General features: G+C 37.8%; 1 protein-coding gene and 1 non-coding gene across 2 annotated transcripts; both read left to right on the plus strand.

Annotated features, from left to right (window-relative positions):
- Window positions 1-253: 253 nt before the first annotated feature.
- On the plus strand, window positions 254-19,388 carry LOC100890598. Its single transcript, XM_030986612.1, has 6 exons — window positions 254-417; window positions 14,820-15,464; window positions 16,010-16,122; window positions 16,957-17,143; window positions 17,734-17,829; window positions 18,299-19,388. The coding sequence occupies exons 1-6, from the start codon at window positions 291-293 to the stop codon at window positions 18,442-18,444; spliced, it is 1,314 nt and encodes a 437-aa protein (XP_030842472.1). The 5' UTR covers window positions 254-290; the 3' UTR covers window positions 18,445-19,388.
- A 3,990-nt stretch (window positions 19,389-23,378) lies between these two features.
- On the plus strand, window positions 23,379-23,451 carry TRNAR-ACG. Its single transcript has one exon. It is a non-coding gene; the product is annotated as a tRNA-Arg (tRNA).
- The last annotated feature ends 282 nt before the right edge of the window (window positions 23,452-23,733 follow it).

A 23,733-nucleotide genomic window follows, 5' to 3' on the forward strand; every position in this document is an offset into this window, starting at 1 on the left:
AATTATAATGCCTATGCGAGGATGATGCCTTAGTACCGAATATCAACTTTGCATTTTCTGAAAGGATATATCACTTAGGTATTCTTTAAGTCACGTACAGTATATATGGGAAACTCGCTGCGCGAATAGGCCTATAATTTGACAGTTACCCGAATAGTAGTATTTTTAAAGATTATCGGCAGCTCATTCTCATGATGCTGCAGTATATTTTTAACAAACAAGACAGTGCTTGAAAATTACTAAATAATTATCACATTTTACTTTTGAATCAGGACCATCGTTAAGGAAAGATGAAAGCAGGAAGGTTTTTCCAGACGTCCCTTGTCGTAGTGGTGGTCATACTGGTAGTCATCGCCGGGGCAGAAGCGAAGAAGAAAAACAAGAAACACCCTCCCGATTCACCTGGGCGGCTTAAAGGTAAGACATCATATCTAGTTAGTACAGAGTGTACACACGGTTGGATTCTATGACATTATGTAGGGAGGGGGGGGGGGCGTGCCCACGCTTTGAAAAAAATGTTGATAAACGATAAATTATCGTTTATATTATCAAGTACTACTGTAGTAATGATTACTTCGCTTGAAACTCTTCTAAACATTAGACAACGAAGAAGTTTATAAAACACAAACCCAGGAGAGGCATTGAGAAGTGCTGAAATAATTGTACAACTATCATGACTACTGAATACAAGTAAGAAGAATGACTAAACAAAGAAGGAAATAATAAATAAATGAACTCGTAGAAAAAACATAAGTCTGTGAAACGAAGAGAAACAGAGAAGATAGATTAATGATAGATGAAAGAAAGAGAGGAAGAGAGGGACAGAAAGAGAAGTAGAAACGAGGGAGAAAAACCATGAAGTGAGGTAACATTTTTCTACTAAATTACAAAATTGCATCAGATTGTTGTCATGACAACAACAGTGTCATCTGTTTTTATCAGTCACTGCATCAGTCCATAAAGAGCTAAAAAAATATTTGCTTGACATTTGTCTGACTTTCTCTTGCCCTCGCATTGACTCTAACCTATACCTTTTTACTTTTTGCAGACGACTCGCAATTTGTGTATAGATACTTCCCCGCGTTATTAGATTTTGATTGTCGCAGTTGATAGTATTGATTTAGTTTCACTGTCTATACTCATTAAAGGTATTCCTGACAATTTCGCGTGACAATTTCATCATGAGTACACTATTTTTGTGCTCCGCGAGACGTATTCTATTATTGAGTTCAGTCTCAGTGTCGTTTGCCTGAGTAAAGACATTTTATCGACGAATACAAATGAAAACAAAATTGATAGAACTTTGACGGTCGATATCTGATTTCGGAGAAGGTATAAATGCAAACATTGTCAGATCTGAAATGGTGGGGATAAAAGTGTAATTAAAGATTCTGTTAATGGGCATACGGGCACCATTTTACCTCTGGACGGAGGGGGGGGGGGGGGGGGGGGCTTTGTCGACCCTTGCTCGAATATCACGCTTTATGGTTATATAGCGCCTGGGATTATTAAAGTGTGTTGTCCATAAAACATCACGACGTGCTTTGTTGTCCAGACAGGTTGCTTTTCCGGACAGTTGATTTATAACAACAATTTAAAGAAGTTTACAAGCAATATTTCATAAATCTTTTAAGATTCATGTTGGAAAATATTATAAAGGACAAATATTTGTGATGATTTTGGCTATTTGATGATTATTTTTCGTTAAATCCGAAGACAAAAGAGAACGTTTTACGTTTATGTTTTAGTTTGCTAAGTGTCCGACACCCCTTTTATAATAATCACATTCTCACAGGGAGGGGGTGGGGTATAGCGCCTCTGTCCCAAAACCTATGGATGCATCAAAACATTTAAAAAGGTAGAAGAAAAACAGATAGAAGAAGGATAAAACGTGGGGAATGGGTTGGGACAAATACATTGCATACATTGTCAATATTTTTTATAGGCCTACACAATTAGATTTCGACGTTCCAAACAGAAGGCGGAGAGAAAGATAGATAGATAGATAAAGAGAGAGGGGGAGAGATAAAAAAAAAAAAAAAGAGAGAGATAGAGAAAGAGAGAGAGGGGGAGGGAGGAGAGAGAGAGAGAGAGAGAGAGGAAGAGGGAGAGGGAGAGGGAGAGAGAGAGGGAGAGAGAGAGAGAGAGATGGAGAGAGATGCAGAGAGAGAGAGAGAGAGAGAGAAAGAGATATTGTGACAATGCAAATACAAAGAATACTATGTACATGACATATTAAAAGAGGAGACAAACAATAAGTGATTTCGTTTTTCTGGTAGGGTAAACTGAATTATAACAAAACTCAACTCATTATTTCAAGCCGTCTATACCACAAAGACAAGTGTGCTCAACTAGGTGATTTAAGAGACACTCGTCAATATTTCAAAATGTCCTATCTCCTCTTAAAGTCTCTTTGAAATCCCAAAGCACTTTCGCCCACCTCAGTCCGTTGCCATAGAAACAGTTTGATGGATGCAGTTTCCTTTTCTCCTGTCCATAAGGGGGATCCGCTTATAATCATCAATATGATATTAGGCCGTTTGTTGAAATATAACATGTTGGTGCCTGTTGATAGGGCTCCATGTATGCTTACGGCAAAACAAAATGTTGTTGTGTAGCGGTGCTCATTAAACCTTTCAGAAATGTATAACAAACATCAATTTTAACGCAAAATCCATCTGCGATCCAAATTATTCCCACTTCTCTCCTCCCACCACGAGAGCATAAAAAAGCAAGTAATTGAAGGAAAAATAAAAAAATAAACAAAAACATAAGCAAAGAAACAAAGAAATACAAGAACCAAAGATTTAAAAAAAGGGAAACAAAGAGACAAGAAATAAAAGAAACAAACAAACAAACAATGGAAAAAACAAGCAAAGAAGGAAATAGATAAATAAATAAACAAACAATGTACCATCACACCATTAGAGCTAGCGAGCACACAAAACCTGTTCACAATAGATATGTCCCCAAGATATATAGAGGATGCCGCTCCATCTCTTCTTTATCCGCTCCTGATAGGTGCCCTGCACAAAAGAACTCATCTACGAAATGGCGTACATTGTCTCTCGGACATGACAATTCAAGATCTCGGCTAATTAATGATATTATCTACTGAACAGGTTCCTTTGCCTTTTAGCGATTCACCTTTCTCCTCTTCTTTCATTCATTCCTTTCATTCATTTCATGCCCTGATGTCTTCGTTAAGAAATTCTCTATCTTCCAAGTCTTGAATCCCACCGAAAGGCAACATCCCGGCTAAGTAATGGCTCCTTTAAATTGGAATTATTTTGTTAAAAAACGTTCCATTTTCCTCGGCAATTTTCTATTATTTGACGTTAAGGCGCTTTTCCTCATTGCTCCGTTTTTATTTCTCTCGTCGTGCATTATTTCTTTTACCCTGCCTCATTATCTCATTAATTCTGTCTCTAGAAAAGGAACCTAATATTCTGTTCTCTGTTTTATCTACTTGCATTTTCTCAAGAATAAATTAAGTTTTTTTAATACATTTCAAATTCGTCCTCTACCTACTTTCACTGAACTCGTCAAATCCTTTCCAGGCCCTTTTGCTGCCCTCGATTCTCTACTGACAAATTAATCTCCAATCATTTTTCCAGTCTTCGGTTGCTTCTGAATTTAAATCCTTTTTCACAATCTATAGAGTTGTCATTTAAACACATAATCTTCCAACTCCTTGATCCTTATAATTTTGATCCAAATAAAAAGCCATTTCTAGGCTTCAAAACGTCGAGGGTCCGATACAAGATTTTCATAGTTAATGATATTCTTTTTCAATTTATCTAGCACTCAAAACTCGATGGAAGGGTTTCTTTTACCTGGAGAGATTATGGAAATGCCTCGCATGAGAAGCAGTTTTGGAATCTATATTGTCTGAAACCTATCCGACTGATTGCATAAATAAATATAAATAAAAGTCAGGAGGAAATGTGATGCTTTCTTCCACGCCTAGCTTCTTGATATGAATGAATGAATATTTACTCTGAATGTCAGAAGGAACGCTCTGAAGTAACATAAGTATTTTGATATACTTCAGAATTGAATTCCTTTTGAGACGTACTGTCAGAAGAAAAAAACTCGTTAAAATTTAAAAATCACGTTCTAATTCCTTTCTTGTCATTTCACTTTGTAATCCTGTACTTCCTTCATATCGATATGATAAAGCGACCGTCATACAACTGCAAAGAAATAGACGTATACTGCTTTATTTAATTTCAATTTATATCACGGTTTTAGGAAAAAACATGTGTGAGGTCAGGGCCCTGTAATATGAATATTCAAGTTACAATCATTCGTTAAAAAAAATCTTTTGTATCTCAAATCTTGCTGTATCTTACTACTGTATATGCGTTGTCTCAATCCTTAACATAACATTAATCGTAGGTTACTATTCAGTGAAGGAGAGACGATTTATTTTGCGGAGATACAGTTTAATGGTAACTCTGTAAGTTTCAGGGCCCAAGTCAGTCTATTCTCCAACTACTTTTATCGACGAGGTGAACATTATCGCACAGTACATGGTTACATCGCGGATTTTGGCTTTTTCTTCTAAATATATTCTTCGAACTTTTTTTTAAAACAAAATCTTCGATCTGCCTATATAGTAGTCGTTTTAGAGAGCTTTGAGGCTGCGCAACCCCCCACCATTTCTTCAAGTACCCCCCGCCATTTTTTAATTTTTGTGAGGCACTGGTAAAAAATGAATAAAAGAACCCCCCCCCCCTCCGAAGCCCCCAAAGCCCCCATCAAAAAACGTCTACAACTGCTCCTTTAGATCACGCCCCTGCCCAGCCCGTCTCAATGTCTTTTTCTCCGTCACTCCCAATCCCTCTCACGTATCCAGTCTTACTTTCTTTCTCCCTTTCCGAAGAAAGCACGGATGATGTATCTTCCAAGTCATCCATTACCAGGGTCGCAGACTTCAAATTCCCCATCATCATTCATGAAACAATGCTCCCCGTTGCCTTCACAGCCGCGTTTCCTATATAGCACTTCCATCTCTTCATCATTCAGCGGCACCTCTCTGCAGAAAGACGAAACCCAATTCTGTATTTGATATTCATGGCGGATATTTCTTCCTCTTCAGACACATGCAGCTTAGAGTATATACGGGCTCATATTTATCATTTTGATGTTATTACTTCTGTATCTATCTGGTAAAATAAATATAAATTGTCGGCGTTATTATGAACCGGCGAATTCGTCATATAACTGTAAGGATTCGTCGGTTCAAAATATTGACGAGGAATATTGAAGGACGTAGGGCACGAGGATGACAACTAATGACTTCTCTCTATTTGCTCAATGATGTCATAGACCTCTATGGTGATGTCAATGTCATAAGGCCTTTGGATATCATACGCCAATGCCAGCAGAAAGGAGAACACTTCCTGATCTGCATCGTCAGATTCTGAAAAGCGACCTTATTGGATCTTACATCCCCTACCCGACCTTCAAGTTGGTAGAGACAGTGAAACTATACATAATAATAATAGTATTCAGTTCTTGTATGGCGCATATCACATTACATATTTATACAACGTCCCTAAATTATGCGCTTTCAAAGAACTTTGGAAGTTATTACCCTAGCTTTAGCTCCGGCAGCTGTTATCAAGGAATAATCCTACCAGGTACCCATTTACCTCACCTGGGTCGAGTGTGGCAAATGTAGATCAATGTCTTGCCAAAGGACATAAGTGCCGCGGCGGGACTCGAACCGCAAACCTTGAGATCAACAGTCCGGTGACATATCCACTCGCCAATGACACTTATGCATTCCGATAAGACCTCATTCCTTGGTATTTAAATAAAAAAAGTCTAAACTAAACTAATATCAATCATTTTTTTCTCTGTTTTCGAATGTCGTATATGTTTCATCAAGCACCCAGCAGCCTTCATGGGATGGGGGTGATCACCTTTTTCCAGGTCTGTCTCCAGGCACGGTGGAATAAATCTCTTTCCAATTAAGTCCCTTCGTAAAGTCCCTTGAAAATTATTCATAATTCTTTCTCAAATCCTCTCATTTCTTATAAGGCACACTCATCCTCGCTGAGAATTGTATCTCCCTTTCGAATAAACAGAAAGAAAATACAAGAAAGAAAGTAATGAAATTGCAAACCTAGTACTAATCAAATATTACATGAATATTTCATTAAAAATAGACAAAAATATGATACCATGATTCTCCATTTCTAAAAGACTAGCATAGCTTGTAGACATTCACTATGGCATGAACACCAAGCACAATATATTGTGATAACAAAAAGAAATCAGGAAAATGTAATAAACTTCAAATTCAAATTTAATTTTATCTTTTGAAATTCAGATATCTGCATTTTCTCTCTCTCTCTCTCTCTCTCTCTCTCTCTCTCTCTCTCTCTCTCTCTCTCTCTCTCTCAGTTGTTGGTGTCTTCTCTATTTCATTCTTTCTCTGTCTGTCTGTATGTCTATCTGCCTCCTCCTTTCTCTCTCTCTCTATCTCTCTCTCTCTCTCTCTCTCTCTTCCCCCCTCTCTCTCTCGCATTCACTCTCTTACCATCCCTGCGTATTGACCGCGAAACAATAATAATTATTGTCGCCGAAGCATACACCCTTTCTCATTATATTACTCACCCTGTTGCCCCTCATGCGAGCAGCGAACAAGATTCAAACCCATGACCTCGCAAATGAGAATTAATCTACATCTACCTGTGTTCCACACTTCTCAAACTTTAGGTAAGGCGAGATAATTATTCTCTGATGACAGTAACGTCGGGCTTAATTTTGTTAAAAAATATAGGAATAGGTAAAGGGTTGCAATAGGGTTTTATACTTTTAGTTAAAGGGATCGTTTAACAACGTTAAATCTGAGATACACGGCCCTACGTGTTATCAGTGTCTGTGATATGGTGTAATATTGAAGCCCTAAAAAAACTGCGCTTCAAAATGATCAAGAAGTGCCTCAAAAAAGTAAAAATCTTTGAGTGACCGGTTTTACCATACTCGTTTTCCCCAATAGACTGTAGTGTTATGAAAACCGTCGGGCGAACGGTTTTCAATTTTTTTAATTCCAATCATAAATATCTTGATAATCAGACAGGCGATCGGCTTGTAAAAGTCATGGGGTTCCTGACTGACCTAAAGGTTTATAATTATCATTGCATCATGAGCTAAATCCAGAATTTGTTTCAGAATCTGAGACAAAGTTACCGGATCCCTTTAAGGTTGAGGGCTAGGGTTAGGATTTATGTATCGTACTTTCTCCAAGGTTAAAGGTAGGAATTCGATTAGTTTAGTAACTTAACTACGGGGCTTGTGCCGCTGGAGCATGCATTGTACAACCCTTCAACTAACGTAATAATATTAATAACTACCTTTTTACTGTGCACGTATCCATCCCAGGGGATGCTTAAGGCACCTACAGAGTAGTACTATTACCCTTACCTTAGCCCAGCTGCGATAAGGTGCTAAAAGCATTCAACGAATCAATTTTTCCTGGTACCCATCTACTACACCTGGGTGGAGAGTAACAAATTTGAATCAATGTCCTATTAGTGCCGCGGCGGGACTTGAAGCGCAAACCAAGTGATCCACAATATTGTGACATATCCACTAGACCACGACACCTTTGGTATTGCTGCATTACAACTCTCTCCTTTCCAGGCGCAGATGCAGAAAATACTTTTTGTTTGAGGGGGGGGGGGGTGTATGCGTTCTTGCACTCGATATCTACATGTGCCTCGCTGAAATCCATTCGTAATCAATTCTGTTTAGTGTGAGGGGGGGGGGTCTTGAACCTCAGCCCCTTCTAGAACCGCTATTTCACATCTCTATGCAATATCTCCTCAGAGTTAAAGAACTATGGTTGGTTGGAGGGCCCCACAGTTCACGACATACTGGTCTAGAGATGCGGCAGACGCCATCAATTCGCCTCGACTACAAACATTTGAGATGTACCTCGGACATTTTCATTACGAAAAAATGTATTATTCATACGGCAAGGCTATACAAGATATGGTAAATATTTGGTGGCAATGCCTATATGAAAACCACCACCAGGGTGATAACGTTCGGGCTCATGCGGGGATAGATAGATAGATGGATGGATAGATGGATGGATCGTGGTTGGATGGATGGATAGAAAGATAGACTGTATGGATAGATAAATGGATAAATGGATGGATAGAATTAGATGGATATACATAATGATAGATAGATAGAGAGAAACATGGGCAATGGCTCGAAGAAGAAGATGAAATTTTAAGTGGAGAAAGAAAAAGAGGGAAGATGAGTGAAGATGGGAGGAGGAGAGAAGAAGAAATATGCGAACTAGGAGGAATTATAATATTAAAGCCATAATAATATTGTAATACATGCAGTTAGTTTGAAAACGACACTTCCACGTCTGCAGAAGGCACTTTCTAGAAGACAGTTCTTCATCATTTAGCAAAACTCTTGAGGACCCTTGTTTGTCTGTTAGTGCTTCCCATTGTTCAGCCGAGACGTTTCAAAATGGAAATATGGGACCTTGGAGTTTTCATACTGAATCAGGGGAGAAATTCAGGGGAAAATCAGGGAAATTTGCTTTCAAGAAACTCTTACATGTCTGGCTCGCGACAAAGATAGGAGTGCCCTTTAGTACGGGCACACATGGCACCATGAATAAGGGGAGCTTTTCGAGCCTTTTCACCCATGATGAATCGGCTAACACAATGCGTTATACCCGTTGGTGAAAATCCGTCATGACGATTGATGGGTGGTAGGAGGGGGTTCCTGCGTCCCATAAATCAATTTACTGCTAATTTAATCTGATTATTATAATTACTTAACCCATTGTGTGCCGGCAGCAGTTGCGGCCTGTCTGAGTACTGTTGCGAACCCGTGACTTTGTAAAGGTGAGGGGGGGGGGGGGGGTGGATCGGAAAAAATTCTGACATGCTAAGCAAAAAAAATGTTTATCACACTTCCCACTTTTTAGGTATCTTTTGATAGGGCATTTTTGTGGGTTGTGTGTGTCACTTGGGTTTCAAGGGGAGAAGGTACAACCGGCCCTTGTGTTTTGGTGAGTGGCGGAGTAAGGCTATAGGGGGGGGGGGGGGGGGGGGCAAGTAGGCCCGTGTCATCCCTAATCCGCCAAACATTCAAGATGTTATTTCAAATATATTGCACTTTAATAGACCTAATGTTATGGAAATTTGAAGAAAAAAGTACAGTTCAAGGTTCTGAATCGCCACGTAGGGATCTAAAATCAGAATTAAGAAGGCATTATTGGCCTTTCAAATCAAGGCGCTGACACAACAGTGGTAGGCATATCCTCGACTTTTTTTGTCAATTGAGCCATTCATGATTTATCAAACTAGACGTCTTCCAATACACCACAATTTCGATTATGGCCGTTAGACACCTTACCCAGCATCCCATCATTTAGTTATTAAAAAAAAAAATCTTAACATAATCGTGAACCATAATTATATGTAATTCTCTCAAAGATATAGCCGCATTTCTAATAGTAAAGTATGCGGCTTCCGTCACAAACGCGATTTTCTGACTCAATACTAATCGTTCTCTAAACCCCGATTGATTTCAGAATTATTCTTCCTAATCTTCTTTCAATAATCTTCCTCCAAAAGGTCAGAATCCTGTCTGCTCTTATAGACCTCACCTTTTCACAAGAACGACAATCTATGACAGACTCAGGTCTGGTATATCCCTGGGTAAAAATTGACCTTTTAGCATCATGGGGATCACCTGGAATTATAAATCGCCCTTATTCCGCGCAAGTGACGCAGAAGGTGACTTCCTGAAACGGTCCGTTTCTATTTGGCATATACAGAGCTGAGCTATACGAGGCGCCGTTGCAGTTAACATGATGGAGGAAATGCAAATGTATGCTACAAAGTCATTAGGAAATGAAGGTAGCAGCTAAGAGAATGTTACAAAGGAAAACAAAAAACAACATTTAGATCCGTCAGATTGATTGATAAAATAATAATTAATGTTACAGTATATTCGAAAGAAAATTTTATCTGTACATTTTTTAAAGAAAAATATAAAGAGCTTATTTTGATGCAGAAAGGCAGACTTGTTTCCAATCTACCTTAGATTGTGTTCTCAAGCGGGATGTTCAAATAGACTTGTTTTGTTTCTTCAGTCCAAGCACGTCCAGTACATGATATTTGTACTATTGTTCATCTAAAATTCATTTTCGATATGATTGGACGACAAGGTACAATAACAAAAAACCTGGGATGGGGAGGGGAGGGGGGGGGGTTGACATTCACTTTCCGAAATCGGTTATATATAGTGATTCCGAACTGACATACTTTGAATAAAATATATATCTCAAAAGTATAGATGGTTGCTCCATGGAGCCATAACAGGTCGTTAACACTACGTTAAAGCAAAGGGTATGAGCCAACACTCTTTTTGTTCTTAGCAGACGAATCGTAGCATTAAATGCATGAACAAGAGACGAAGAGCATTTAATAATGTTTCTCGAGCAGTCATTATCCTCGTTTAAGGTGCCCCATCTGTTCCTCATTAGTTCGCAACGCTGGCTACGCCATTTTGTATCTTCGCGAACCCCCTCATAATTAAAACTCCATCAACACCTGCGTCTTTTAGTTTACAGCGGTAATGGCGCTGTGCATTGTGGTGTGGAAGCCTCATATGGTCCGTTACACAGTTTATAACACTCTGCGCGTTGAATTACTGTAAGTCTTTCACAAATTGGATAAGTGAAAATGTGGTTTGAGTAGGTTTAGCGTATATAGAGCAATGACAATGCTGTTTAACATTTGTTTTGCTTGAGTATGGCGTGACTGCATAATAGGGTCTTTTCTATCTTAGAATTCGGTCGAAAAAATGAAAGACGATATTGTTTGTATCACCTGGAAATTTAACAGGAAGGTCTGTCATCAAAAGGTGTTGATCAAATTAACTCACGATGACTGACGGCTTTTATGTTTTTTATTGCACCGTTTTAAATGCAAATTAATTATGATCGACATTTTAAAAGAAAAAGACCACGCTCGTGAATAGGGGTGTTTTCATGTTTTACAGGCTTCAGATAATATATTTTTTAATTATTTTTTATAGAAAGACCTTAAAAAATAAAACACTGTACAAGTCACGAATCCATTATCTAGTTTAGTTCAGTCAGTTTACTCCTCGTATTCAAGACTGACTGTGGGCTTGAAGTTTTCTTTTCAATATCTTTGAATGAGCTTCAAATTTTGTTCTGCATAATCACGAAGCATAATGATGACGATACACTATTAGCAAAATTACTATTCATATAAAGCTATAGACCTTACATGTATGTCATGTAAATCGCACGGGTGTGCTATTATCAATATAAAGCTATATGCCTATATAACTCATGTGAATATAGCACGGACTACGCGTCTATAAGAATAGGGACTTTTAGATTTGCGTGGACTGATACGTGTGACGTCCATTTAAGGCAGTGCATTAAAAGGACGTCGATCGTAGCAATCCCCATTGTCTTCGTGCGAATCTAAAAGTCCCTAATAATAATGTAGGGTAGACTGCTTTTATTCATAGGGTGCATATAGAGCCAAAATGGCATTGGCAGTATTGTCCTTCTGGGTTCGTAAACAGACAGTATGTTGTCGTACACTCCTTGCTAGAAACAGTCACTCCTACCTTCTATTTCATCTTCTTCCATTTCTTCGCCCTTTTTCAACCTCACCTGGGCACAATTACCCATTAGCTTCAGGCCATAGAAGTAATTTGATGGAAAATTTCATTTCACTTTGACTTTTCCTAGCCACCGTACGTGGGTGATTGATCACAAATTGAGTTTTCATGCAAATTATGACGTGCGTATAATCACATTAGCTGGCCACAATTGTAATATTTCCAAGTGAGTAGGGGGGGGGGGTGGAGCTGGGGGTACAGCATTATTTATACTGCGGTTATATTGAATACTTGTCATTTGATCACTATTTTCCTATTAGCTTTTGATATCTTTACTTTTTATTCCATGCATATTGAATTTCAGGACAATGCATTTAAGCCGAATCAATTTCAGCATGATCAAATAAATGGTATTGCTTTGAATTACACATTTATTGTAAACGGAAGAGAATATGGACTCGGAAGATATTTGAGGAGGTATATTCTTCTTTAATCACTAAAGAATCTGATCTTTTATTGGTTTTGAAATTTGATAAGGCTGTCAGAAGTTCATGCTCTGGCCTGGACAATTACAATGCCGTGCCTGCGTTCATGTAGATGCCAATCCTGCCATATCCTGCCATGCATGTCCATTTCATCGGAATTATGAAAATAACTGGAAATTGGAAGTAATTTCGGTTCGGTATTCGTCAAAGATCCGCATCGTGAATCATGCATAAACGCTGCCTTGTTTGATATGGAGCTGGGATTAATTCAACTTGTCAAGCCAGATTATTAGCAATGCCATGGAACTGATGAAGTATATGGTTGCTATGCTAACCTTGTAGTGGATAATTTCATCTGGATTATCATCTGTACGGAAAGTAATTTCTTATTCTACGCCATCTGCATCGTCCTGTGGAGGGTAAAAAAAGAAGACGTTATAATGATGAGAATCGAATGTGGACAAAAGAAAAAAGAAAATTTCCAATTGCATAATCCTTATAAGCATAGACGAATCTTATTATAGGGATATATGTGCATCATAGGTGAATTCGATAGAATAAGAATGAGAGTTAGATATATATATATAGAGAGAGAGAGAGAGAGAGAGAGAGAGAGAGAGAGAGAGGGGGGGGGGGGTAGGTGGAGTGAGACAAAGAGAGGGATGGGGAACAGGAAGAGGAATGATGAGGAAAAAAATAGAATCTAAATGCCGTACATGATTCATTTATGTTTTCTTTATTATTTGGATACTGTTTGGGTCTTCTTTTTCGTTCGTGAGAGAGAGAGAGAGAGAGAGAGAGAGAGAGAGAGAGAGAGAGAGAGATATTACATTGAACATGATGTAAAGATTATCAAAGAAGAAGATGATTCTAGAATGTGAAACGAAAACGAGTGTTAAAATAAAATAAAGAAGTGCGTTTCACAACTACATTCCCTGGCCCAGAAATCCATCTTACTTTTGTGATGGTCTCGAGTAGTGTTGAGGACTATCTATATCTAATTCTACGGCTAGCCTCCGACTTCTTTCTGCCTCATCCAAGGTATGACGACCTTCGTCGCGTATCACGTATAGACCACGCTGAATAATGCATTATGACTCAGAAGAGAATATAGTGTTCCTTACCATGATAACAAAAATCGCGTCCATACCAGTTTTTATTCTGGATTCTGACGGGAAAATGTTCTTATTGAATTAGAAAACGTTTAATTTCTCTGTCAAATTAAGTGAAAAGAATGCTAATACGGTCAATAAATGTCACAACGTTTTTGGACCCATTTTGAGGCTAACTTAGATAGATGAAGAGGAGGGTAACAATTATAGGTACATTCTTCTTTTGTATTTTGTACACTCACAATGTACGAGATTCTCATATTCCAGTTAAATTAATCTTAATCGAGCTATGGGCGGAGGTTGGGGGGGGGGGGGACCCCTACATTTTTTTTGTTTTGTTGTTGTATATTTTGAAAATGCAATGAATACACATACAAAACAAAAACCCAGATACTCGACAACACTTCAACCTTTCTGTTCAAGTCATAACAAAAAGAAAAGAAGGAGAAGAAGAAAAAAGAAGAAGGAGTAGAAGGAAAGGAGGAGGAGAAGAGGAGGAGAAGAGGTAGGAGGAGGATAATGAGGAGGAGGAGAAAAAGAGGAAGAAGAAAAGAAAAATATGAAGGAACCCTAATATGGACTTGCCCTGAGGGCGGTGCAAATTCCATGATAGCTTACAATATTCTCGTTTAATCTGACCACCATCTCCATCAATTTAGATTTGGAAAATTCTGCAAATTTAAACAGAAATTAAAATAATGTCCTCCGATCAAGTCATGCTAAAAAGTGGACGAACTGGACGCACTCTGTCTTCGGCGCTTGTTTCTCGAGAGGGAAAACAATACTTTGCAAGAGGCTCGTTTCGTTTGACCTCAATCGTGGCAATTTGGTTTCGGAATAGTATTGGCTAACATTTCATGAATAATTGAATTAACCTATTCCCAAGTGATGTAATCATAGTGATCGTGGAAGAATTTTGTTACCACATTGACCATGACGACCGAATAATAAAGTGTATTCTAGCTTTCAAATTGCATTTTCAACATACTTATTTGCTATTCCCTTTTCACTATTTTTCTGACATCCTATTGCCTATCTTCTTTTCATCTCCTTTACTTCTCTTCTGTGACTAATTTTAAGTTTATATTTATATTGCTGTTTTCCCTGCATGTTTTGTCTAGTATAAAAAATGTCCTTCCAGGGTCTCGTCTTATAAAGAGTTGATATTACTCGCAATTTATTTGCGATTGATGTCGATCGCAACTATGTACACAAGAGATGGGAGACTGCAAACTTGTGATTGATTGAAGAACTTACGATTGATTTAGATCAATCGCAACTTTTTATAAGACGAGGTCCTGGTTTTTCTCCCCAAGTCCCCTTTCTATATTTTCCTCGCCTTGATATGATATCTTTCTTTTCCAATCGCATTACATCTGGTACAATCATTTTGATTTGTGTAATACGTACTATGATACATAGAGATAGAGATGTAATATGGTCAAGGCATAACATCATTTTCTTTATGTCTTAAATGAATATCTCGATAAAAGTCTTTTTTCTTTGATTTTCTCAATTCTTGTAGACTTAAATCTTAATTTGAACATTCTCTTCCTCTTGACAGATGCACCTAAAAAAGGATCAAGCAGTTCAGCTGGGGCACATGATACCGTAGCTGAACAGGACAACGAGTCAACTACAGTAGCTCCTGCTAAGGATGTCCCTCAGGCCGATCCGGCAGTCGCCCCCGAAGTCGAAGCTCCGCCATCAAAACAAAAGGGGAAACACCGAAATCGAGGCGGGAGGCGAAATCGGGACCAGCCAGACGCGGCTGAATCGAGCGACGTCGTTCAAAAGGAAGTAAAGGATAAAGCCAATCGGAAAAAGGAAAGAAGCGAGAAGAAGAAGCACCACAAGAAGCACAATTGGGAGGATACGATCACGACGACGACAGCGTCAATGAACGGAGATGTGAACGAACTACCCGACCCCGTCGCCGAAAATGAACCAATGATTATGGAGGCAACCGCAGAGACCGTGGTCGATGGGGAGCCCTTGGTTGAACCCGAAGTCGAGTTAGATGAGGGTGTCGTGGCGACGATGATCACGGCGACGACCATGTCGTCGAGGAAGCATAACCGTGATCGTGGGGGTAAGAGGATGAGAGATGAAGCTCAGACGGAACGCGAGGCTAGGAGAGTACGCAAGGAGCAGAAGAAGATGGAGAAGCAGGAGAACAGGAAACACCGAAAACACACCTCTGATCCAGGTAATAATGAGACACGTGTATATTCTTACAATCAAGCCTCATGATTGTATCCAGATTATCTATTTCTTCCTTAAAAATGTTGTCGAGCCATTCGGCCCTGGACTGTTTTCCGTCTTCAAGATGGTTCCACAAACAAAGTCCGTATAATTCATGAAAATGCATAAAAAGATAGAAACAAGAAAGCAATTAATGCTGATAAAAGCAATACAGGCATGGACAACAAGAAAGGTCTTTCTTTGTTTCTCTCTCTCTCTCTCTCTCTCTCTCTCTCTCTGTCTCTCTATCCCTCTGTCTCTCTCCTCTCCCCCTCTGTCTCTCTCTCTGTCTCTCTCTGTCTCTCTCTGTCTCTCATCCCTCTCTCTCTCTCTTTCCTCTTCCTCTCCTTCCTCTCTTTAATTGCCTATCTATACTTGGCCGATTACGTTGTTCCACAAATATTTGTTTAATACAGATTATATTTTGGTACGGAATGCTATCATTGTAATATCATTTCATTGCCGGTAATGACCCAGCTTCGTAAATTATTTACTTTTCCTGTCTCATAGCTGATGAGGTGGAGATCATAGTAAACCCAACGCCCTCACCGGCTGTCGATGGCATCAATCTCACCCCATCAGGTCCATCACCGTTACAGACAACACAGCAACAACCAACGCAGGTATAGAGGCAGCTCCAGGAATTTAAAAAAAATTGTGAGGGGGACTATTCTGAATTACACAGAAAAATGAAGAAACTGTGGGGGCACCAAATTCCGAATATCCTATCACTGAGGGCACTTTTGTTAGAGAACTTAAGATATGCCCAGCAGTGGGGGGGGGGGGGGGGGGATTGTGTCTGGACACTATTAAAGCCGCCACTGCAAATACATACCCTTGAATAATGAACGGTTTGAAATGTCCCTACGGACAGAATATTTTGATCAACCTTATCCTCTTTCAATTCGCAATAAAACATTACCAATTTGCAATAAAAATGAAAAAAAAAATAGCTGTGAACTTTTCAACATGTTCGCAATTTATAGGATTTACTTACTTTAAATTCCTATTCTCCAATGAAATATGGATAAGAGGAACTAAAAGGATCAGCAGAAAGATGGGAAAGAAGAAGAAGAAGAAGAAGAAGACGAAGAAAAAGAAGAAGAAGAAGAAGAAGAAGAAGAAGAAGAAGAAGAAGGAGAAGAAGAAGAAGAAGAAGGAGAAGGAGAAGGAGAAGAAGAAGAAGATGATGAAGATGAAGAAGAAGAAGAAGAAGAAGAAGAAGGAGAAAAAGAAAAAGAAAAAGATAAAGAAAAAGAAAAAGAAAAAGAAAAAGAAAAGGAAAAAGAAGAAGAAGAAGAAGAAGAAGAAGAAGAAGAAGAAGATAAAGAAGAAGTAGAAGAATAAATGAAAGGGTGAGATGGAGGATAACAACGAGTGTTTGAAGTATCCTCCATACTCTTACTTGAATATAGACCAACCGAGCTTTAATACAAATATAATTTCTTTTCGATCAGACTGAACAAGACAAGAGCAGAAAAGATAAGAAGAAGAACAAGAAGCAGAAATTGGCGGAAGAGACTGAATTATCTAAGACAGAGAAAAAGATACAGAGAATAGAACGTAAGATGCAGAGGATGGGAAACAAAGTACGTAAAAATGCCACCAAGATTCCATGCGATGACCATGAGAATTGCCAAGAAGGTTCGTCAAAGATTCCTTTGTCAATTGTATGCAAATAATGAAAACTCTTTCCTCCTAGTAAAATTAAAAAACTATTAACATTATTTAATCATAAATAAAATTTATTAAACAAGTTACAATATTTTGTATATCACTTTACGTTACAAGGCGCTTTTAATATTATTGATCAATGAATTCAATTGCTGTTCCGTGCACAGTGTGTACCATCTCCAATCTTCTATAGCATTGTACAAAGAGCTTTTTACCCATAGAATTCGCTTTTCTCCGGAAGCTCATACTTTCTGTAAAATAATGCTTACCATTTTTCATGGTTATACGATGTTGATGTACATTTAATGTAAATTAACTTTTCGTATGTTTTATGTAATGACACACGCAAGTTCCTAAATTAAATCTTATTTGTTTACTATCTATAACAACCTTATGCAATATAGGTTTTTTTATCATTCAGTAGCTAATACGAAAGCATTTTGGGTAAGAAGAAGATGATAATGCTATTTATGGCTTGAATTTGGTGAATTTATTGAGTGATTTTGAGACTACAGTTTCGGGATGAATTGTTTCCCGCCATTTTGTCACCTCTTTATCAGGTCAGTGCTGTCTGCTAAGACGCGGGAAGAAAGTATGTCACGTGGTCAACAAACCGGAAGGACACCATTGCGTGCATCCATGCATGTGCAGTGAAGGTAGGGTGAAGGAGCATAACTTTCGGCGTATTATTATGAGAACGTTTATTCAGAGAAAGGGAGGGGGGGGGGGGACGGACGAAAATAGAAAAGATTATTTAGTGCACAAAGAGAAGTATCAAAACAAAGAAGACAAAAGGAAAAAAAGAAGGAGCAGGAGCTCCGAAAGAAAAGACGAAGATTAAAAATGAGGGAAAAAAGGACGAGTGAGAAAGAGAGAGAGAGAGAGAAATAGAGAGAGATAGAGAAAGAGAGAGAGAGAGAGAGGAAGAAGAGGAAGAGGAAAAGGAAGAATGGATGATTTAGAATAAGGCAACATAAATGGACATAATACATAGTTAGCGTGGTAAAAGATATAGGAACATGCATGATAAAATATTGGTACAAAATAAAAGATGATAGAAAATCACTGAAATATATCACAATATTCAGTCATTCAATAGTGTTCCTTTTTCTTTCTTTTACCCAGGTCTTACTTGCCTAGGAAAGAACAGGAAACAGAAGTCTTTGAGCAAAGGTCATTGCCACCGTGTCGATATAACCGAGACAGTCGGAGAGGGCGCTGTAGCTGATAACCAAGCCCCTGCTACAGTAGATAACGAACTACCGCAGTAAAAGTAGAGTTTCTTTTGCACCTAATTGAAAAAAATGAAAGAGGGTTTCTTAGGTTAAATCAACATTTAACAAACTACTTAAAGATCCTACTTGAAAATTTTCTCCATAATTAGAGTAAATATGACTTGATGACAACCCACAAACATGCTAAATTTGTCATGATTTGCAAGACTGTTCAGAAAAATGAAGACAACTTTAAAACGGTTTCCGTTTTTGTAATGAAGTATAAGAAGAAAAAAAAATGGGGGGGGGGGGGTTGTCATTTATCTGAAGGTCATTAGTTAAGGAAAAACCTAAATATAAAGAAGTTTATGCTAGAGAAGGCTCTAAAATAATAAAGGAATCGTAAATATTAATCAAGTGATATGAATGATGATTGTCACTAAAAAATATACTCTCAGATTAAAACGACTTTCAGTTTTATCATCTAAATTCTATTATGCAAATCAAAAAGAGAAAACTGTGTACATTTGTAAAAGAAAATGTTGCTATTGATATTCGAGCTTCTTATCAAAATCTTTCTAATGTGAAAAAAGCCGATTGTATGTTTATTGCTGTGTCATTTTCCCCGTTAAATATCATTTGTATTTCTATGCACATGGTTCCACACTTCATAGTGTAAGTATATATCTTCAGTGAGCAGAAAATGACATATCAAAGTCTAAAAAGACAGAGGGGAAGAGGACTTCAGACGTTTGCCTTTCTGTATTTAATCTGGCAGTTAAAATGTGATTTTTAAAAAATAAGTTTCTAGTTTCTATAATATTTGTTTTGATAGGTGAAGTTCTTCAATTGCAGTGCAATACAAATTCATTGTTTAGACTCATACTCATTCCGTATCCACATTTATTACTATCATTATTATCATATGAAATGTTTTAAGATAAAGCAATTCAAAAGTGTAAAAAGCAATATTCTAGATCTATTACAGAATAGTGAAGATTGAAGAAGCGAAATTATAAAAAAACAATAAATCGAAAATTACTCAGTTTCAAATTCCAAATATTAGGTTTAGGATTGTTCAGTATTAATTTGTTCCTTTTCTCTCCAAGAGTATTACAGTCAAACCTGCTTTAGTGACCACCTGTCTACAAAGACCACCTGTCTACAAAGACCACCTGTCTATAAAGACCACATTTTTTGTTTCCCTTGAAAATGGTTTTTCATTGAAACATGTACATAAGGAACCTGTCTACAAAGACCACCTGTCTACAAAGACCACTTTTTGTGTTTCCCTTGGGCGGTCGCTATAGACAGGTTTGACTGTATATTTCATCATACATAGTCTAACTGAACGAATATAGCAACATTATTATGTAGACAATTGTTATAAAGTGATTGTATATGAGGATGTAAACATGCCATGTATTTTACACTACTGTATCTATGGTTAAAGGCTAATCAAATTGCAAAAACTAATTATGAGTGTTTTATATTGTAATTAATTTGTCTTCGTATTGCAGTTTTTAAATTAGTTTTGTTCTGACCAAATCATAAAATCATTCGTCTTAATTCGTGGCTGATTGTGAATCAAGTTGGTACTGCTCACTTTGATTGCGCGTAACAATTAGGTTATAGCAATTCTTTTAAAATGTGTCTGTGACATGATAGCTTGGTCAAGCCTTTGTCTGACACAACTGTATTTCCTCCGCTGTTGATAGTGATTGACGTGAAAGCCCATGTCTCGCTCGGAAAGTCTCAGAAACATTTAACCAGAGAAGTCCAGGTAACCAGGGTAGTAAAAAAATGTGTGAACTGATGTAACTAAAACCAGCGGCTCACGCAAGAGACAAGTTCAGAGCCATAACCAGGCCTAACACAAGCGGCAAGCAATAGTTGAAATGATTGTACTGATGTAGAGGTAAACAATTTTCTAAATATCATGCAATGACGAAGATAAATGACATATACAGGGAAGACTTTCCAACAGCAGGGTACGCTACTCTCTATTATGTCTTATTCAAAGCGGTTCGGAATCGTTTTGGGCGATGTGACTGAGGCATGAAAGGTCAAGTCATTGTTATAAAATACCTTATCGTTTTAATTTCCCTCGCAAATTCTTAATCCCAGAAAAGCGACGAGATAAAGTGCGTAATTTTACTTGAAAAAATATTTCGATAAGATGAATATATTCAAAGAAGTAAAACAACTTGGATTTTATGTCAGTGATAGTAGCTTACCTCTTATAGATAAATTGTATATAATAGCGAAGGTTTGTTTTTGTTTTGTCTTTTAAAATATGATTTTGATTTATATAGTCGAGTCCCTTGCTAATGTTTGCTATTTGTATTTTCCCACATTCTTTAAATGTTCATGTAATGACCAAATTACACTTTAAATAATTATGTACTTTAATGTAGCTTACATTCATTATACACATTCAAACATACGCTGTATTTTGTTGTATAGTCTAAATCAGTAACCGTATACAAATACTTTTCGCATCGTCGTTTGTTTAGACTCTAACATTAAAACATTTTTGGCAACTATAAAACATATCGTCAGACTTGACATTTTAAGTTAAACAAACGTGTTAGACGGATGTTGGATGAATGCATAGGAAAAATATGAATTGATTCAAATCATTGAACAGAAAGCTAAAACTCGAGTTGCAAGGAGCCTTGAGCATCAGTAATTCTTTTAAAATTGATATGTGCATGAACATTGTCATTATATAAATACAAATGACTGTGTTTGATGAAATTTAATTGTTGTTCTTATGAATGGGTCGTGTAAATGCAACCATTCCACTCTTGTACATTTCCTGAGTGTTTAGCAAGCATGCATGTCAATTATTTAGGTTTGAGCTGGTAGTTTTTCCGTAAAAACAGGTTACAGTGTAATGTTTGTATCCAATGTTTTGTATGGTTGTGTTTGACTTTCATATTTAATGAGACACATTGTAAACACAGCTATATGTTTTTTATGTTCTTTTGTTGTTTTCCTTGTTTGTTCGTAAAATTTACTGGTAAACGCCAAAAGCGATGTGTTTTGATGACGTAGCTAGATGATGATGGTGATGATGATGATGATGATGATGATGATGGTGAAGGTGGTGGTGGTGGTGATGATGATGATGATGATGATGGTGAAGGTGGTGGTGGTGGTGATGATGATGATGGTGATGATGATGATGATGATGGTGATGATGATGATGATGATGATGATGGTGAAGGTGGTGGTGGTGGTGGTGGTGGTGGTGGTGATGATGATGATGATGATGATGGTGAAGGTGGTGGTGGTGGTGATGATGATGATGGTGATGATGATGATGATGATGGTGATGATGATGATGGTGAAGGTGGTGGTGGTGGTGATGATGATGATGGTGAAGGTGGTGGTGGTGGTGGTGGCGGTGGTGGTGATGATGATGATGATGGTGAAGGTGGTGGTGGTGGTGATGATGATGATAATGATGACGATGTGAAGGTGGGGATGGTGGTGGTGATGTTGATGATGATGATTAGGATGAAGATGATATTGAAAGTGGTGGTGTTGATGATAATGATGAGGATGAAGATGATGATAAATATGAGCTTAATGATGATGATGATGATCATGATGATGATGTATTTAATTAAGCACTTATGATTGTCAACTATAATATGTTGTTCCTGTGAAATTAATGTGAAGCAACATGGTAAATGTAGATATGAACAATTTATCCTCTATGGACATAATAAAGAAATGAAATGAAATGATAAGGCATGTAATGTGGCACAACACAACAGTTTGATGAATATAAAAAATTACATCACAATGATACACATTCTGATGACGGCGTTAAGGAAATGTTTTGATAACAATGGCTATTAATCGCAAAGCATCTTCTTCAGTTATTGATTCTGTACCAAACCACAAAAGCCAAGGATGGTTTAAAAGCATCTTCATTGTTTGGAAATTAGATTACAGGATAGAGATAGGAAAAGAGAAATGAGGGGAAAAAAAAAATCAATATTAAGGCGGAGAGAGATGAAGTAGTACAAGGACGAGAGAAAGACAAAGAGACACATCGATTGGTACACAGCCTCAACGACATAGACAAGGGGGTGAGGGGGGGGGGGGGGGGAGGGGGGATGAAGTGCTCAGGAATTTTTTTTTTTATGGTAACACTGCATAAGTCTTTGACATGTATGGGAATGTACAGTTTCTATATACTTAAAAGTGCAGGTTAAAATTTGCCACGATCCCAAAGGGAATGAGATAAATATGAAAGCTTTATTTAGTTATGGTGCTTCGTGGCATATGAAAAAATAAACCAGAAAAACAAACGAACAATCAAACAATCTTACACAAATAAAACAAAATGTGGCGAGCCTTCCATGCCCCCTACTGAATCCTGGCTATGCCAAAGGCTAGAATAATCAAATGTATAAAGTGCAGGTAAGTTCCAAGAATAAACGCAGAATAATAATGCTTGATACATGATGATTACAACATTATGCATAATTATGTCAAGCGGAAGAGGGATATATATATATATATATATATATATATAGAGAGAGAGAGAGAGAGAGAGAGAGAGAGAGAGAGAGAGAGAGAGAGAGAGAGAGAGAGAGAGAGAGAGAGATAGATGAGCCTGTATGATAGTAGTTGCAACTGCAGTAACATAGTCTGAATATGTTATGTAGTCTATAGTTATGTTATGTAGTCTATATATATATACACTGTATACACGTTTAAAAAAAAAACATTGAACGGCAGGGTAGGTGCTGATCCAAATACTGACAGAGTTTTAGGCTAGGCTCAAGGCTTTATCGAATTGTGTCCAAGCGTTAAAAAAAAGAGTCTGTGCCTATAGACTACTGTGACATCGTACCTTTCATGAACTGAGATCCAGTCAACCGTTTCGATATCCGGTTCGATATCGATTTCACAAGTTCACGTATTGAGCGATATCGATAATGCCATTACGATTGCCAACGCGGCAGGGCGGCCTTGTGGCCCAATGGATAAGGCATCTGACTACGAATCAGGGGATTCCAGGTTCGAGTCCTGGCAAGGTCGAATTTTTTGTATTTTTTAAATGGTGAAATGGTGTTATAATTCATCTGTTGTTTCATACATGCTGAATATAAATTTTAACATATCAAACAAACATGTATTGTACGCCTACTTCTTGCCAACCGTAAGCCTCTTATCATTGATATTACATGTAGGGCCTAGGCCTACAATAATTCTGTATCCCCCTGTAAACATATAGCTTACATGTTTTTATGAAATTCCAAATTGGGAATATGGAACATAGGCCTAGCTTTTCATTTCTCAAAGGAGAAGTTATACATTTCT

Source organism: Strongylocentrotus purpuratus, unplaced genomic scaffold (assembly GCF_000002235.5).
Source record: "Strongylocentrotus purpuratus isolate Spur 01 unplaced genomic scaffold, Spur_5.0 spur5_scaffold_16, whole genome shotgun sequence".
NCBI lineage: Eukaryota > Metazoa > Echinodermata > Echinoidea > Camarodonta > Strongylocentrotidae > Strongylocentrotus > Strongylocentrotus purpuratus.